The sequence below is a fragment of the Engystomops pustulosus genome, chromosome 1, assembly GCF_040894005.1.
Source record: "Engystomops pustulosus chromosome 1, aEngPut4.maternal, whole genome shotgun sequence".
Lineage (NCBI taxonomy): Eukaryota > Metazoa > Chordata > Amphibia > Anura > Leptodactylidae > Engystomops > Engystomops pustulosus.
In genome coordinates this window covers 74,078,139-74,092,253 of record NC_092411.1, presented here as the reverse complement: position 1 = coordinate 74,092,253, position 14,115 = coordinate 74,078,139, and the positions used below count along the sequence as shown (strand labels likewise).

Below are 14,115 nucleotides of genomic sequence, written 5' to 3'. Positions count from 1 at the left end.
CATGTCATGTATTATCAGGTACAGTCCTCAAAGTGCATTGTGTCTATTGTACCCATTCCTCAATTTCCAGAAGGAAAAAGCCTACTTAACTCCTTACAAACACAGTCAACTCAATCAAGGTCACAAATGTAAAATAACATACACATAACCCCTGCATTCATATAATAATTTCAGACCTTGACAAGTGAATATTCAGAAAACTTCTCAAGCTAAAGAACAATATTATGTTTATTTTTTTTTTAATAAAATAGTAAGGCATGAAAAATAATTGTATGTTACAAATATATATATATATTTATATATGTACAGTAAAAACAAAAGGATGATGCATATTTCACATAGCAAAGAGCAATACAACATACAAAGTTTCCCTTTGCGGTATCTAGTGCTTTTTGATCTATTCATGGCTAGAATTTGTTTCACAATAGAAAGAGTCAATAAGCCCTTTGAATTGATCCATCTCCCTTTTTAACCAAACAGTCCCAACTTGTATAACATTTGGCTTGATTTCCATTAAAAAGCCACAGGGTAGAACTGAAGGGACGGAGGCCTCAGTTCTTTTGTCAAGAAACCTCTTTTGTTGCCCTCTTTGCAGAAAAATACACGTTTGTCTTTTTTTAAGTAGTGGGGGAAAAAAAATAAATATTGCACATTATTTCCCAGTGACAGAACTAAACACTATGGTTATGTCTTCAGAGGAACAGTTTGCCTTTGAGGGCTAAGGAGGGCAAGAGGTCAATGTCTTAAGTAGGGAGTAAAATCTATTCAACCAGTGGAGCTGGATGGTACAAAAATAATTAATTTGTCATTTCAAGCATTTCAGTAGCTACTTAGTAGAGTTCCCAGGTACGTACAGGAAACTGCTGGTTTTCTCTGAGATAACTAGTCCAGTAAATTCCACACCACTCAGGATTTATAAGACATTAGTAACATCATCCAGAGTCCCTGCTCTGCCTGCCATCTCCACTGGATACATGAATCACAAGTGTCCATAAGGATTTACCTTGAGGTGAGTAACAAGACAAGTTCCTAGCTGGGTGGCTAGTGTGTGCAGTACATAGGCAGGCAGCCCCTTCTCATACACAGGTTGGAGGCTGTAAGGCTGATTCATACTTTCCATGATTCACTTTTTGTGGATGCTGAGTCTTTTTGTAAATTCCTGTACTTGTGATAACACTTGCAGGTTTTCTCCTGCTCCTTTTCTTTAACCTTTTGCTGAAAACATTCTGCCACGACTGTAAGGTTTTAGAAGTCCATATCCACATCCCACTGGTGATACCCACAACTAGTAACATAAATATTTTCACCATAAAAATTTCTACAGCTGGAATAGAGTTTGTCATTGTACAATCCATGGTTTTAGTCTGACTGTTGAGTTTACACTTATCTTTCGTGGCAAGTATTTTCCAGTAGTCCATGTTAAGACGCTCGTAGAAATAGCAAGCAATGACACAAGTGGCAGGGACAGTGTACAGGACAGAAAAGACTCCAATCCTGACCATGAGTTTTTCTAGTTTGTCAGTGTTTTCTCCCCCTGTTTTCATGACTCTCCTTATGTGGAAAAGGGCCACAAAGCCAGAGAGAATAAAAGAAGTGCCAATGATGAGGTAACAGGCCAAGGGAATGAGCACAAAGCCTGTCAGAGCATTGACATCCATGCTGCCAACATAACAAACCCCTGTGAGCTCATCACCAGCGACTCTCCTCATTACCAGGATCATGATGGTCTTCACAGCTGGGATAGCCCAGGCAGCCAAATGAAAATAGCTACTGTTGGCCTCTATAGCTTCATGTCCCCATTTTTTCCCTGCGGCTAGGAACCAGGTCAGTGTCAGAATCACCCACCATAAGGAGCTGGCCATACCGAAGTAGTAGAGTATGAGGAACACTATGGTACAGCCAGTGCTCTCTAGACCCTCCTGGATGACATAGAGCTGGCCACTGTCTTTATCACAAGCTATGCTGTCTGCTCCAGCAAACAGGCGGATGATGTATCCAACAGAATATACACAGTAACACATGGACAAGAATATGATAGGCCTCTCTGGATACTTGAAGCGCTGAGGATCTATCAGGAAGGTGAGCACAGTAAAAGCACTGGAGAAGAAGCACAGGATAGACCAGATAGCAATCCAGATAAAGGCAAACTTTTTGTCATTCTTGCTCCAGTAAACATCTACTCCAGAGGTGCATAGTGGGGCACAAGAAGCACTCTTCTCCACATGGTGGAACTTTCCTGAGTTCTCACAGGTTGTTCTGCTGGGTAGATCCTTAGGCTGGGGCTCAAGTCCACTGCTGGGTCTCTGTGGTCTGTATAAAGGAGGCAGCATGCTAGATCCTCTGGGAGCCTCCTCTGACCCATTGTTAGGCGCCTCCATACACAGGTAGTTTGGGTCATTTTTGTTCGGCAGTTTGCTACAATCCAGGGAGTCTGGCCACTTGAAATTAAACTGCTCCATGATAGGGGAACACTTAATCCTGGCCTGCTCACACATGACCCTGCAGGCTGGGATAGGGGTGGACACCTGCTCAGTGCACATAGGAGCATACAGAGAGCACAAGAAGAACTTCAAGTGACTGTGACAACCATACTCTACCAGAGGGGCAAACTCATGGAGCTGGATAGCTGCCTCCCTCTGGTTCTCGTGTCCCATCAGGTTGGGCATCCTGGTCATGTTGTAGCCAATGTCTTTACACATGGGAATTTCTATGGCTTGGCACTTGCCATCCCCAGTCCGGTCTGTGTCTATGGAGCTGATCCCAGAGCAGAGGCATATTCCTAGCAGCACAAGCAGAAGGGATGATGAGAGCTGAGCTGAGATATCCATGCCTGCAGATCCTTCAGTGTTTAGTCACAGGCTGGGATGATACGGGGCTCAGAGCTGCATAACTCCTGTCTAGTGTGTAGCTCCAGTCCTAGGGTGGGAGGGAAGCTGACAGCCAAGAGGTTCTGCAGAGGCTGAGAGGTCAGTGTACCCTCGGCAGTGGCAGGGTCTTCTCCTCGCACATGTCCCTCTGCTTGGACTGTTCTGTCTTCTCTGGTGTCACATCCAAGTGAATGTGCTCCACTTCCCTGCTCCTGCAGACACTCCTCCTCCACCTCCTCCTCCTCTTCACTCTTCTTTCTGAAGCCTGAGCAGCTGTTTTGGGGGCTGTGTCCCAGGATGAAAAAAAAAACCTGTTGGAGATCCGCCTTGTATACGACATCTACTTTGCATGAGAAAGGTGAAGCTGACACGTTGATGACTTAGCAATGGCTCTTGAAGCAGGACCCCTGCACAGACAGAGCTGCAATCCCACACTTTCCCTGCTCCCTCCCTCCTCCAAGTGTCTAGAAAGTAATCTCAAGTGCAGGTAGGAAGTCAGGGGGGCAGGTTATTTGTTAACACAACACTTGGGCTTTTGAAGCTATTTCTCATTACATGTACTGGTGGGCTCCTTAAACACTTCTAGTTTATTGCCAGTCTGAGAAACCGGTTACATGGGCTATAAACTGTCATTGTTTCCAAAGAAACCCCCTAACTTCTGTTTTAGAGCTTTTAGTTTTCTTTTCTCAATATTTTAATCATTGTATGGGGGAGAAAGAATTAAACATTTAGGTGTCATGTCTGTTTAATAAAAGAAGATTAAACCCTTTATAGTACTATAGATCTTAGACCCTTTATAATCTACTAAATATGTTTGTATTTATGAATTTAGTTACTGGTATATTTTATCGTATAGCGTAAAATTGCTACCTAGTCTTCAGTGGACTATTCATGTGAAATATGCTAGCCACTGTGCATGTATATGATAAAACTGACAACCTGGTCGCTTGGATATGGACACTGGAGAAGTTTCACAGTTAGTGTATTAGTGACATTTGTCAAGCAGGGGACTTGCCTTTGCAGTGTCAAAAAGTTTTAGGTGATATATTTATTAATTCTCTTGTGCTTTTGATACACTTCATGCAGCATCCATCACTATATAAACCTATCATTATCTACCATAGTGGGTAAAATTGTGCCACAATCTTTGTGCCAGGCTCCGTATGGCAGAAAGATTCCGCTAAAAAGATTAATTGACGTGTTGCAGATTTTGCCCACTTTAAAGCTTTTTTCCAGACTAGTGTGTCATGTGCGCATCAGCAAAAAAAAAGGTTACGTTTGCAGTCCATTTGATGTCCATGATATCCATATCTGTTTTTTTTTCACGTCCGTATGACATCTGTTTTTTTCATATCTGCAAAAACAATGTATAGCTAGATACCATATTATAATATATAATATAACATTACATAAAATTGGTTCCCCAGCATCATTAAAGAAAAAAAAATGGACCACACACTGAGGACTTCCTTGTGTTTTGCGTTTATTTTTTTGCAGACCCGTTAGGGGGCATTTATTATTGACTTTCAAATGGCAAGACTTTTTTTTTTTATTGCTGTGCCTGTGCATCTTATTTATGAAGTGTCTGCGCCAATATGTTTTTCCCTGGTTTTCCGTCACTCATGAATTTTTTGGGCACAAAATTGTGGCACTGCTTGTGAATCTGACACTTTTCCAGCGCATCTAATTTTCCGACTCTATTTCACCTTCATGCAAGGGGAGACATTCAAAACTTTTTCTGGTGTGTGCCAAATAATTATTCCCTTGCACCACAAACTTATAATCCCACTGAAAATTATTATAGCACCCTTCCTGTGCCACCCTGTGCCGAAAATGATATATGCCTGCCATTGACTTCTGATTGATTTTTTTCTCACGGTCCGCACGTCCATGAAAAAACAGACGTGTGGATAGCCACATAGAAAACTATTGGTCAGAGGGCTATCTACAAAAAAACACAAAAGCCTTAAGGTGCATTGACATATGCCAGGTTTGTTGCAGCTGTTTCTGCATCAATAAATAATTGTCAAGCAAATATTTATCTATAAAGGGTAGGATAGGGCATATGCCGCAACAGCTTTGCATCTTTAAATACAGTAAATTAGGCTGTCATTTGGTTTTATGTGTTGTTGCAGTCTTTTAACTGTATTAATAGCAATTTGGGGATTTAAGGAAGTTGGATGCAATGATGACCATATTTGTGTTATATAAGCAATGGTACAAAATTAATAAATAACTTATATTCACTGCGGCTGCTTTGTTCCCCACACAACCTGCCGCAATGCCACAATATACATCAGTCACATGACTACTGTGGGCAAGCACTGTCCTGTGCCGTATTTGTGAATGCCCCTGCTTAGGCAGTCATGGTCTATGGTGGTCAGGTAAGTATTATCTGTGATGGTCTGTGGTGGTCAGGTAAGTAATATCTGTGACTAAGCAATGATATTAGTGCAGGGGCATTCTAGATCTAGCAGTGGTTGTAGAGGATTGAACCTGTCAATGCACAAAAGGTGATTTGTTTATTCTATTTCCTACGTTTTCCCAAACTTTAAAAGATCCTTGACTACCCCTTTAAATACATAATTCTATTGACATAAATATATGTGTTGTGTTAACTTATTCTTCTCCTGCAATCACATGCATGATGCCGTTCCCAAAATAAGCACAGAACATTTACTATTTAATTTAAGGGATAAAAAATCTTTATTTTTTTTTTAATTTATGAGATGTGTCTTTCTGAGTAAAAAAAAGCAGAAATTGGAGAGATGTCCATTAATTTTGTCCGCGTCTCTTTGTCTTTAACATTCCACAAATCTATTCATAAAGAATGAAATGTTGCCCTGGAGCCAGCAGGGTACTTTCAGGGATAGGGGTTTAATTGCCCTGCTGACCCAGGCTCTGAAGGTGGCATCATCTATCACGTATCATCTATAGAAAGCTCACAGTTGCAGTTTCTCAGCCCCACAGAGCACATTGAATAACGTGGCACATTATTATACAGAAGTGTAAGGGACAGACTGATCAAGTGACAAAGGCTTGTCTACTACAGACTCCTCCTGTAGCTGAGCCCCAAAAGGAGGAGGACTGTGGATTTTCCTGATAATGATATAGATGATGCAGGGGGTGGACAAACAGATTTCTAGCCACTGAGCTTCTGTTTGCATGTAAAACAAGGGAGATGACCAGGTTTATCTAGATTGCAGTGAGGACCCTGCCCTTGCCACAGTCACATTGACCAGACGCTTATCAGTAACATCACTGGGACATTGTCCCATTTGTAGTCAAAGTAATCTCACACCATTATTTCAATTATCTGTCAATCTACACAGGTCGCTTTGATTCAGAGGACATATAGAGTATTCCCTTAAAAAGCTCCTCAGAGATAATACACACATTAAAGGAAGGATTCTTCAGTCCTATCTACACTGATTGTCCACTTACTGCAGTTTAATAAAACAGAAACTTTTTCAAGTGAAGCAACATGGAGTATGTACTGTAGCTTCACACAGCGTGGTCTCTGAGAGAAGATCTTAGGCATCATAGCAGTGATAAGTTCACATCTGTGTCAAAGTTTTGTTAGAAGGTTTTGTTTCTGATTCTGTCGAAAAATCATGGAAGAAAAGCATTCTTTTGTTTGGAAAAAAATGGACACCTGAACAGTAACCCCAGAGACCAGATTATATTTAATGGGGTACATCAGAATGTTAGGATTTCAATTATCTGTTCTGATAATAGAACAGAAAAAATGAAAATCCTGACCTCAGCTTGTAGGCGCCTCTGTATTTTGTTATCTACATATTTATCCAGGACACATGTATCTACAGTTTTGTGCGCGTTTACTTACCAATACGAATAGTGCTATTATAAATGAATCATCATGAATGCATTGTGTTTTCAGCAAAAGGACCATTATACATGACTAAACCTGACCATATACTAGTTGGATGATTGCTCTTTTAGCTATGCCTATTGCAACTCTCGGGAATAAAGAGTTCTTCTTATGAGGAATGCCAATTAAAAGGGTTATCCGAGTTTACTAATAATTTAGGACGGGGCTGGATCGGGAGCCCAATCCTAAATAATTAGTAAACTCGGATAACCCCGAGGCCGCCTTGTAGGTGTAGAGACTTATAGCCATTGACACTCCACTAGGGCATTCTGGGAAAATAGACAAATAGGTTTTCCAGGATGGTATAAGGAAAACCATGCTTCTTTTAGCTACCATGTAAGGAAGCTCCCTTGACATCAAGCATGACCTACAGGAAGCCTAATGACATGATGCAGGATTACAACCAAACACTCCATACACATATATGCTCAGCTCATCCACATGAGAACATTGAAATTTAGCATGTGTGATTCTTTGCCCACTCGTCAGGCATATGCAGGACAGCTTTAAGCAAATGGTAGAACAATACCCCAACATCTGACACGCCAATGGCTTCTTCTAGGGATGATGATCGAGAGCCATGGGTGATGTTATCCAAATGCTGGAGGGGGAGGCGTTCGTTACACTACAAGCACAGACAAATCAAACCTAACCTTCATGTAGGAGTGAAAAGCCCACTTGCATTGATTGTACAATCTAATAGCTGTAAAGCCATGGCAGCTCCGTGTATGGGATGTAGCTGTAGCTCAGTTTCACTAACTTTGAGCAGTATGAGACACAGCCACTGTACACAAGCAGTGCTTCCTCTGTTAAAAATAAAGCAGATTAATATTTTTTTCTAATCCCAGACAACCTCTTTTGAAACACAAAATACATCAAAAAGTCGCTAAATTTTCCATTCTATAGTCATTAAGATACATTTACATAAAACTGGAAACTCCTTTAATGTTAATGATAATTTACAAGGAAAACCTCTTTACGGGGACATTAATCCTAAAGCACATGTTATCTGCCTTTGTAGTGTGGTGAATGTAATCTGCTGTCTTTAGGCAGGCGTTTCAGAAGGAAAGGGGGGAGGCTACACTTTTTTTTTTTATAAAACTAATGGTAGTCCATAAAAATGTTGTCTCCCATGACAACTACTTTATCTCTATTCACCTTACACCTTCCGAAAACCTTTACATAATGTGTGTGATTGATATTAACAGCTGTTGTTATAGGCAGCACCTTTATAAGCTATTTATGTTGTCTTTAATCTTTCTTTCAGATCTTTAAATTCTTTCTTTTCTGTATCGTGCAGATAAAATCATAGAGCTCAAGCCAAAGACTGTATCGATATCTGTGGATGCGTTTGTTCTTTTCCTGAGTCTGAAGAACTGGAGAAACAAGCGAGTGGGAAAGACCTATCTACCTAACAGAGAAGAGCGGCTTAGAGATCAGGCAGAAAGACTTCCCTGCGTGTGGGATTTAAGATGAGCTGCTCCTTGGAGTAGCCTGACTCCCCGCTGCTAGGCTTGGATGCAGCATGCCACCCCCCTCTGGCAAATGTTATGGAGAATTGGGAGGAATTTTATGGTTGCCTTTAGTATGTCTTTTGTCTTCTTTGAAGAATGACTTTGGACATTTTATTTACATATTTAAGCACGGATGAAAGGGGAGAAAGAAAGCATTTGCTTCGTTGTGGGAATAGCGATATGTTTAAATTAATGGGAAATCTTATTAGATCTTATACACTTCCAGAGCGCGGATTTTATTTTTTTTAATGAAACTTTGTAATTAAACAGGATTTTCTAATAGCAATCCTTTTGCTGCATCTTAGAAGGAAGATGCACTCTCTCCCACTCATAAATATTCCAAGAAGTGCCATTAATTGTTTATATCTCTAGGCCCTGAATATGTAACACTCAATGAGTGAAATATTTTACAAACTGAATATTTAATGAGGAATGTAAAAATTTAAACCATAGCTAAATATTTTGTAGACATAATACAGCGGCAGTGTGTGATACTCCCAGATCTCAGACAAGGAGCAGACAGTAAGGAAATCCTCCAATGCATTAGTTATGGATCGGAGACACTGATGTTTGTTCAGAAGGAGTAACAGTACATATGCTTTACACTACCCGGCCAGAAGATCACTAACAAAAGCCAGCTCCATGGGGAAGAAGTATGTTGACACTTCTACATTAGACGGAAAGTAAATCATGGTTTCGTAAACTTGCAAGTTAATTAAAACTGTCAAGGTCAAGTAAAATATTGTTTGGCAATTTGCACAAGTTAGTTTCTCCTTACAAAACAAATAGAGGCGTCTATGCTTCAGGTTATCGGACGCTCAGTAAACATATGGTGGACTTCTCAATGTACATGTCCTCAGAATAAATAACAATTAATAACTTTGCTGGACAGTGGGGTCATTTATTTGTTAATCTTTAGTTTATATACTAATTCATGAACAACATATCGGGGCATATTTACTAAGGGCCGTGCATCAGTTTTCTGTTGGAATTTGCCCATTCTTTTAAGTGCAAACTGCTTGCACAGTTATTTAAGAAGTGATCGCGCCACATTTCTACACTGAAGGGGGCGTCCGACAGAAATGTGTCACGCACCCTATGTTAAAGGTACACCAAAAAAAAAAAAAGGTTGTCCACTCTGTCGGGGCAGTACAGGGGGCACATTAATGAAGAACCGGCCCCAGAAATCCTGAATCTGGTGCACTCTGCACTATACAACGACAACATGCACTTATGCAGTTTGCGTTGTTGCGCATGTGTGCAGCACTGTACCGCTCCTGTACAGGGCCGTTAGCCCATAGGAGTGTATGGGGGACGTATATCGGCCGTATATACGTTGGCCGTATATACGTACCCCATACTTGTGTGTGAATGTAGCCTAACAGCTAGTGAAACTGCTGCAGAGAGGGGCTTTGGTAATACCATGCAATGCCTTATTAGCATAATTTTAAAAGTTGATTATTAAAGGGAAGAGGCCATGGAAATATATATATACATACAAATATAAGAAGATTAAAACAGTCACGATGCCTGGATCTACGAGTTAGTGTCCCTGGATTATCCTGCTTGCCTTTAAAGGAAATCTACCATCAAAATCAAGCATTATAAAACCAGAGACACTTACTCATAAGTCCAGACATTGTAACTGTTGTAATATTCTTATAAGTTATATCAATGGCCTCCTTCCTTCTAAAATCGATGTATAAAATTACATGATTGGGCAGGGGAGGGTGAGGCAGCATCATTTTAAAAGTTGATTTTAAAAGGAAGGAGGCCATGGGTAATGAATATAAGAAGATTACCGCAGTCACTGTGCCTGGATCGATGAGTAAGTGTCCCTGGTTTATCATGCTTGATCTTGATGGTAGATTTGCTTTATATAATTACTGTTGAAATTATCAATCTTCTTGAATCTTTATAAACATGCACAGTTGGCTTTTGAGTTCAAATTTGGAGAGGAGTATAAAGAACTGTATAAAGGACTTTACTGAGAACAAGGACAATTCAAAATGCCTAATAAGCAAGAGAGAGATACAACATAGAAAATATGGTTTCACAGATGTTATAAAATTGCTGGATTTGGTTGACATTTATCTATTGGAAACTGTAGAATCAAAAGTACTCTGCAGAGTATTATGCCTTTTCTACTTTGATCTGCCTTATTTGACGCTTCTGGATAGGTTAAATGTATGGTCTATAGCAGTTGCAGTGAACCTATGGCGCCAGTTCCAGAGGTGATACTCAGAGCCCTCTCTGTGGGCACTTGTGTTGTAGAATTTGCCAGATAGGACTCATGCTCAGTGCCAGGCATGCTCAGCATTATTTTATAATAATTAATAATAATTCTTTTACTTATATCGAGCACACAGATTACACAGCGCTGCACAGAACTTGCCAAATCAGTCCCCTGTCCCCACTGGGCTCACAACCTAATCAACCTACAAGTATGTTTTGGAGAGTAGGAGGAAACCCAGGCAAACACAGAGAGAACATACAAACTCTTTGCAGATGTAGACACTGGAACTTAAACCTGAGTCCCCAGCGCTGCAAGGCTGAAATGCTAACCACTAAGCCACCATGCTAGATAGATTATCTCGTGTTATTATTGATTGAGTCCAGCTATATTCATGAGCAGAAAGGAACACTCCACTCACAGCTAATTCATTGAATTATACCTTGTGCAGGGCCTGAAGGGAGGAGCATGACTCCAGGCTTAAACATGGTATGAGGAATACACTGAAATGTGTCATGCTCCTCGCTTCAGACCATGCACCATGCAATATTCAATGAATTAGCTATGACTGAAGTGTTCCTTTAACCCTGTCTCCCCTTCAGAAGGGATGATGATAAACAGTCTGCTCACCCCTTCATTTTCCATAGGAAAGAGTGATTCACGCCTACATGTACGGGGAAAGATACAGCAAGCTCTATCTTTTTTCCCTAGAACGGTACAGTGAGCAATACTTCCATTCATATGTATGGACATGTTTCCCATGGAAATGCATGCGGCTGTATGTTACCCGTGCCAAAACTTTACAGTGCTGGTAGTATACAACAGAAAAAAACATTTGTTGAAAGAGGCCTAACATGAAGACCTTGCCTGACTGCTGGCATACTGGTCAGCCCAGTGGCAGTCCAAATTTGTGGATTACAGCTGGGATATACAGTTTCATTTTTTTAGATGGGTTGTCAGGATGCATTGTCATGTCAATCATCTGGTCTTGTGAAATGAAAATAGAAAGAGGTCTCCATAAATAAATGTCATTTTTTCACAATTATTGCGCTTTTCTTATTAATTTGTATAAGATTTGTATAATTCCATGCACATATTGCAAAAGTAATTGGGAAGAAATTGCCAGATCTACAGTATATTAGGATTGTTGGAAATTTATGCATTTGAACCTTTCACTGATCAGCAAGTGAGTAGATATACTAGGGCAGTGATGGCGAACCTTTTAGAGGCCGAGTGCCCAAAATGCAACCCAAACCCTTCTGACTTGAAGCGAAGTGCCAACACAAAAATGTAACTAGAATAACAAGGTTTTAATTGAGAAAACATAGCTCAAACGTTACAATCTTTTGTATTACAATAAAAACACTATCAACAGAGCTCAAAGGTTTGCATTTCCTGTGCTTTTGAACAATTAAAATGGAATCTGTCATAAGTTTTGATCACGTATAGAAGTGGTTGAGATCCGAACTTGGTTGCAATTGGTTCTGCTCAGATATTTCTGATAAATCTCCCCCAAGTGGTTTTTTAGACGTAACTCCAAAACATACTGGTAGGATGATTAGATTGTGAGCCCCATTGAGACCAATTTGACAAGTTTTGTGCAGCGCTGCGTAATCTGTGTGCGCCATATAAATAAAGAATTATTATTATATTACACACGTAGCTTGTTTCAAATCGCATCCGTTTCAAGCAAAACGCAAGTGCGAACAGGCCAAGCTCAACGCAAGTCAACCACATTATGTAAACTAAGACTACATGTGGAGACTGCTAGTTTAGTGGTTTAAATGATCCCCCCAGAAATATTACTTACATATGTGTAACTTTGTGGGAAACTTTGTAGTTAACCCTGACAGTGCACTGCTGCTGTTACCTGCTCGTGTAAAGTTGTGCACTGTTCAGGGGAAAGAATGGGGGGGGGGGGGCAGAGCTCATAGTAAACCTGCATCTGATTGGCTGAGGCTGTGCTGTCAGCCAACCAGCATTTTACATCGTGCCAACTAAACTAAAATATATAAAATATTTATTAATCTGCCCTGACACTAATAGGGGTCCGCTGACGCCCATCCCATGTTGTGGGAGCAGCTTTAAAATTGCCTCCTCCCAACCGCATGCATCTACCATGCATGGGTTCTATGCAGGGGTGTACCAAGCCTGTCTGCTGCCTGAGGCGAGCCATAGACAGACATATACGTAATATATCAGGTCAGGGCAGCCATCAGGAAATTCGGGGCCCCATACAGCAAAAGTGTCTGGGCCCCAACACACCCCAAAACCGAACAAGCCTCCTGCCCCCCGCAGTGACCTTTCACAAACAGGGTTTGAGGCCTGTTGCTACGACAAGGCACACTCTTCTGGTAGATTGCCAATAGGAGTCATACTTTTGGTCAAGTATATTTATTATAGTGCAAATATGGCATCAAAAACTAAAGCATGGTGAACAGTAAACACCATCACAAGGACTGCACTTCTCACATCATAACCCATATATGATGCAGGGAGCTCTGAGCACTTGGAGCTGCAGTGAACTGTAATGACATCGTTTGTCTTTACAGTGCACTGCCACTCCAAGCACTGTGGAATTCCTTGCATTATAACTGGCTTAGGGTGCAGTCCTTGTGACGCGGTCAGCAAGGACCATGTTCTACAAACTATACTCTGGCCTGAAGCCACATCAGCTAGATCTTGGCAAAGTAACCGCAAATTCAGATTCACGGAGCAATCAGTCTTCTTACTTTCAGATTTGCAAAATCTTTTATCAAATTCCGCTACCTGTTCAGAAAATGCTGAAAACTTTACTAACAATTAACATCCCTACAGACAGCTCCCTGACACTGTGTGACTGACTACAGGATCTGGGAGTCATTAGTGGCATCTAGTACCTTATAGATGACAATCTCTTCCATCAGGAGGACTTTATTCCGGGTTCTCCAATCCATGACGTATCACAGGTGAATTCACAGCTGGATATCTTCAGCTCCGTGCAGCATCTCCACCCGGCGTCCCTAAAAATACCACAGTCACTTACAGTATAAAGTCTCCTGGATAACAACACTGCGCTCCTAAATAACCCTCACAACACAAGTGACCGCACGCTACCCCACATAGAACACATCCCCTCATTATTGATATGCTGCCCCCCCCCACAATGATTTATTTGATATGCTGCCCCCCACAAGGAATGAAATGATATGCTGCCCCCCCACAATGAATAAAATGATATGCCGCCCCCTCCCCCACAAGGAATGAAATGATATGCCGCCCCCCACAATAAATTAAATGATATGCCGCCCCCCACAATGAATTAATTGATATGCCGTCCCCCCCACAATGGATTAAATGATATGCTGCCCCCCCCACAATGGAATAAATGATATGCTGCCCCCCCACAATGGAATAAATATGCTGCCCCCCACAATGAATTAAATGATATGCCGCCCCCCCCCACAATGGATTAAATAATATGCTGCCCCCCCCCCACAATGGATTAAATAATATGCTGCCCCCCACAATGGATTAAATGATGTGCTGCCCCCCCACAATGGAATAAATGATATGCCGCCCCCCCCCCACAATGGATTAAATAATATGCTGCCCCCCCACAATGGATTA

The 14,115-nt window shown here is 41.1% G+C and overlaps 1 protein-coding gene across 1 annotated transcript; it reads right to left on the bottom strand.

Moving 5' to 3' along the window:
- Positions 1–259: 259 nt before the first annotated feature.
- FZD10 (frizzled class receptor 10) lies at positions 260–3,134 on the bottom strand. The gene has a single exon (XM_072144374.1). The coding sequence runs from the start codon at positions 2,826–2,828 to the stop codon at positions 1,077–1,079; it is 1,752 nt and encodes a 583-aa protein (XP_072000475.1). The 5' UTR covers positions 2,829–3,134; the 3' UTR covers positions 260–1,076.
- Between the last annotated feature and the right edge of the window lie 10,981 nt (positions 3,135–14,115).